A 4,733-nucleotide genomic window follows, 5' to 3' on the forward strand; every position below is an offset into this window, starting at 1 on the left:
ATACTACATATAAATACAAATAAATACATATAAATTAAAATAAATAAATATTAATGAATAAATACATACACACCGATCAGCCATAACATTATGACCACTGACAGGTGAAGTGAATAACACTGATAATCTCGTTATCATGGCACCTGTCAGTGGGTGGGATATATTAGGCAGCAAGTGAACATTTTGTCTTCAAAGTTGTTGTGTTAGAAGCAGGAAAAATGGGCAAGCGTAAGGATCTGAGCGACTTTGACAAGGGCCACATTGTGATGGCTAGACGACTAGGTCAGAGCATCTCCAAAACTGCAGCACTTGTGGGGTGTTCCCGGTCTGCAGTGGTCAGTACTTATCAAAAGTGGTCCAAGGAAGAAAAGCAGTGAACCGGTGACAGGGTCATGGGCGGCCAAGGCTCACTGATGCACGTGGGGAACGAAGGCTGGCCCGTGTGGTCCGATCCAACAGATCAAATTGCTGAAAAAGTTCATGCTGGTTCTGATAGAAAGGTGTCAGAACACACAGTGCATCGCAGTTTGTTGCGTATGGGGCTGGGCCAGAAGGTAGTTTGATTTCTGTTTGTTATTTACGATGAGAATCATGGAGACAATGTCAAACATGATGATTTAAGTGCCTGTTCCCTAAATCCATGTGTTGATCTATGAACTCTGTCCTATAATGATATATAGTCTGCTTAGCTAACTCTCTAAGATAATATAGTAATGACTTTCTGATTATAAGCAGATCTTTGTGTATAAAAGCCTGTGACTTTTAAAATGAAGGCAAAGCGACTTTGGAATCTTCTGGATTCACTGTTCCTCTCCACGCTGCGTGTATTAAAGGCATTGCAACTAACGTTCCAACCTGATTGAAGATTGTTCTTCTTCCACACTATGCAAGCAAGTATTTGGACAAAGGAATTTTTTTCTCAAACCTGCCTGTTCACTTTAGAAGAATAGAAGGGATGTCTTGCAGGTTTGTGATGAGAGCAGAAACTTTGAGTGTTCGTGGTCACAGGACCCCTTGTTCTTTCCATCCTTTTTTACGTATCTATTTTACTTCTTAACTGGCACCTTCGGATGGGATATTGTATTTTATTTTTGTTTTGATTGTCCAATTATTTCCCCCCTCTTTTCAACCCCCATTACTGAAACACTCTCCAACTATGATGGCACAGGTGGGACCAAGACCTGCTTGCTCCTGCCGGTACTGACCTGTGCCGTGGTCAATTCTACTTCAATGGTGAATCATTCCTTTGATATGTGTGTGTGGGGGGTGAAGTCCTGATCTTCCTAGCTTCTCATGAAGCGCAGGCTGCGGTGCATGGACTCAGCAAAGTCCTGCATGTTGGTGAGGATGATGTGGGCTGCGACCCTCTTCTGAAAATCACCTACCAGTCGCGATGCCAGACCCGAGCCTGTGTACCGCACACTGCTGTCCAACTGAACCAGCTCAAACATCTGCCAACAATAAGACACAATCAGCACTACTGAAGACTGTTGGGTTTGGGGCTGTCTATTTTGAAATTCTTTGCATTATCCTCCATACAAATAAAGTGACATGCACTCTCCTGGTCACAGAGAGCTCCAGGCTCCAGTCCAAGTTGCCCTTGAAGGCAGCAGGACTGTGTGGCTTTCCATGACCAGGAGTGACTATCAAATTTTCCGCTCATCTGATTATACTGAAAGTGTAGCAGAGCGCCCCCTACCTTGTAGATCTGGGAAAGCAGGTCATTGATGTCTGCCAATAGGATGTCCAGTTTCTCTGGAGGGGTGGTATGATGCCGGATGATTGACAGCAAGTCCTTGAATATCTGCAGGCCCTCTAAAATCCGGATCAGGCTCATTTCCTGTGGGGAGCGACATGGAGGCTGTCAGGACCACTTTACAGAGAACAGTGTTGGGTTGGGGGGTCCCCATTTCCATTGCAAAGGTTATTTTTGAATAAGAGATCCTACAAAGCCTTATCCTTGAGCACTATAACAGATCTTGTTAATTGGTTTTCATCCCGATTTTGTCCACGCATACATGCACAGCCACACACACCCTCATGGTGATGTTATGGGTACTCCCACATGTGACACGGCCACAGTCACATGACAGCATTACGGCTACGGGCTTTGTACTCACCAGAGTGAAATCAGCTGACAAGGACGTCAAGATGGGCACCATGGGGATCTCCAGTGTGGCCACCATTAACAGGAGGTCATTGGACTGATAGTTCGGGAGAGCCTGTGGGGGCAGGAAGAAAGGGTGAGAAAGGGCAGTCATGTGAACATGCCACAGAGCAGGGCTGCTGAGGAGAAAAGGAAATACTTATCAAGGCCTATTAAGAGTGCGGTCAGAACTTAGCTCCATGCCAACAGTTGTTCTGTGGTGGGAGCGCGCCCAGTTCTCTGAATTGTTGAGCAAAACAGAAACCACTGAATGCAGCGCAGGCTCTTTAGGAAAGCAGAAACCCGTGAGTAGAGGTATCTACTGTGTCATTCCGAAATCCCCAGAAAACAATATGAAATTCTCATTTTGACTGAGGGCAGATATTTTTAGATTCATGCCAACATCACTAAAACCACCATACAATGACTAGACAAAAGGAAGATTATGCAACTGAGGAGGGAAAACTAAAAAAAATCCCTGTAGAGAAATAATGTTGACTATGTATTACAAAGGCATTTTGCCGGCAGTCTGAATTTGCGGAATCAAGAATATAATAATGAAAAAAAGAGCACAGTTCTATACGATGTAAACCAATACATCATTTAGTTTGCCACAATTAATATAGCACAATGTCAAGTTGCAATTGGCACAATCCCTTAGTGTATTTCCCAGAGTTCAGTCCCTGCGTGCCACAGTGCTTCTGTGTTTAGTTCCTCCTTGTGCTTAATATAATATTAATATTAATATTTTCTAATTGGACCCTATGACTATCTCTACCTAGTCTTTAGCGACTGCTGGATAGGAAAGACCAATCCAATGAAACTTGCAGGGTCTGGCTCACTGGGCGCCCCTGCCTGATCAGAGCCTGGTATATTATCAGTAATGGATAAACTCTGCATGGAACAAACTAGGGGCCAACGACATCCTTGCATTGGTCATTGACACCAAAAGTGGACAGGGCTTGCATAGCTTTGACAGAGACGTCCCGTGTCCTGCTCACGGGCTCCCAGTACATTAAACAGAGATGCTGCTCCCCTGTCTGCCTGCCAGAGAGAAAAGAGTTAAAGAACTCTTTGCAGATTCTCGAAGCCCCCTCTCAGACTGAATGTCAATGCGGCTGCACACAATCTGCCCTGGCTGCGCACTCTGTTTGGCCCCAGGCTGTGAATGCCTATCTGCAAAGAGGCCTGCCCAGATTCTCCACTCTGGGCAGCTGCATGCCAAAGCTTGTCTGTTTACATAGAGCTACCATACAGCTTTTAACCCCAAAGGATCAGGTTTTCTGTCTCGGGAGTCAGAATCAGATACAGAAGTAGTCTCACACACCCACACACAAGTATATGTAATTGTTAATACATGCATCTCATTTGTTGCTTTGCACTAGTTCATGTAGTGTATTTCACCTCAACTGCCCTCTCCACGCTGCTGCAACCCATTAGTCCAGGGACAAAGGAAGATGAAAGGTTGAATTACCAATTAAAGTAGTGAAAAGAATTTAGCTTTGCATAGCTAGCACAGAAAATTACATTTCTGGGGAAAGCAGCAATGAACTGTGCGATACATAAAAGCCCCTTGTTCACATATCAACATTGCGGTTGGCCATGGGTCAGTACCAGTGCAAATATTTTATTCTTATAATAATCAAAGAAAAACGCCGACATGAAAATGACTGATCCGAGCCTTGCTAATGTGCTTGAATGTAATGTCTGTGGAATAAACTGGCTGAAGACGCTACTACAGGTTTACTACAGGTTTACTACAGGTACTTGAATTTCGAAGAACGTATCTGGGACTCCAAGAAAAGTTTTAAAAAGCACATGTTCCATAGCATCGCAGTCATCATGAGTAAGCTGTAAACTGGCACATCCGCCGCTCCTGAGCTGGACGGCAGGTCGTCATGTAGTCTGGATTTCAGCAACGGGGACAGGACCATCCCGATCATCACTACAGATGTCGGAAAGCAACACATATTTCGAAATGCCTACGCTGAACGGGATTTTTTAAATAGATTTAACCCTGTGATCGAAGACTCTCGTTTCCTGTTTTAAACGAGACTCCTGGTCATATTGAAAAAACTGCCCTGACATACTCCATATACCATAGTAAACCGGCAGAGACAGAAGTGCACTTCATTAGTTGTATGTACATGTGTTTTTCCAATACTCACCAGTGACTCATGCACCTGGGGGATGTCATTTAAGATCTTTTTGACCAGTTTCTGGCTGCTCTTGAGCACCTTCAGGAACTGCGGGTCTTCCTTCAAGTTGCCCACCTCCCCCGAGTACTCCGGCAGGGCAGCAAGGTGGACCAGCTGCGCCATGTAGAGGTGCAGGGCCAGTCCTGCGGGAGGAAACACGGTCACTGAGGGTCGTCCAAAGCGCAGAGAAACGCGCACACACCCGGGCAGAGATGAGCCGCTCCCGCAGCAGCACCGGCTCCTTTCAGCACCGGCGTTAGCACTGATCCCTGGGAACAGTTGCCTTCTGAAGTCTGCGCAGCCAGAACAGCGCACAGCCAGGCAATCCCAGTTTAGGTGAGCATTCCTCAGACTCACTTAGAGAGATAGAGGAGGAGTAATGCCTCTTA

The 4,733-nt window shown here is 45.4% G+C and overlaps 1 protein-coding gene across 1 annotated transcript; it reads right to left on the minus strand.

Annotated features, from left to right (window-relative positions):
• Nucleotides 1-4,733, minus strand: csf3a (colony stimulating factor 3 (granulocyte) a). Its single transcript, XM_066700221.1, has 4 exons — nt 4,315-4,733; nt 2,121-2,222; nt 1,700-1,840; nt 1-1,451 (listed from the first exon to the last, which is right to left on the minus strand). The coding sequence occupies exons 1-4, from the start codon at nt 4,465-4,467 to the stop codon at nt 1,284-1,286; spliced, it is 564 nt and encodes a 187-aa protein (XP_066556318.1). The 5' UTR covers nt 4,468-4,733; the 3' UTR covers nt 1-1,283.

Source organism: Amia ocellicauda, chromosome 3, assembly GCF_036373705.1.
Source record: "Amia ocellicauda isolate fAmiCal2 chromosome 3, fAmiCal2.hap1, whole genome shotgun sequence".
NCBI classification, from domain to species: domain Eukaryota; kingdom Metazoa; phylum Chordata; class Actinopteri; order Amiiformes; family Amiidae; genus Amia; species Amia ocellicauda.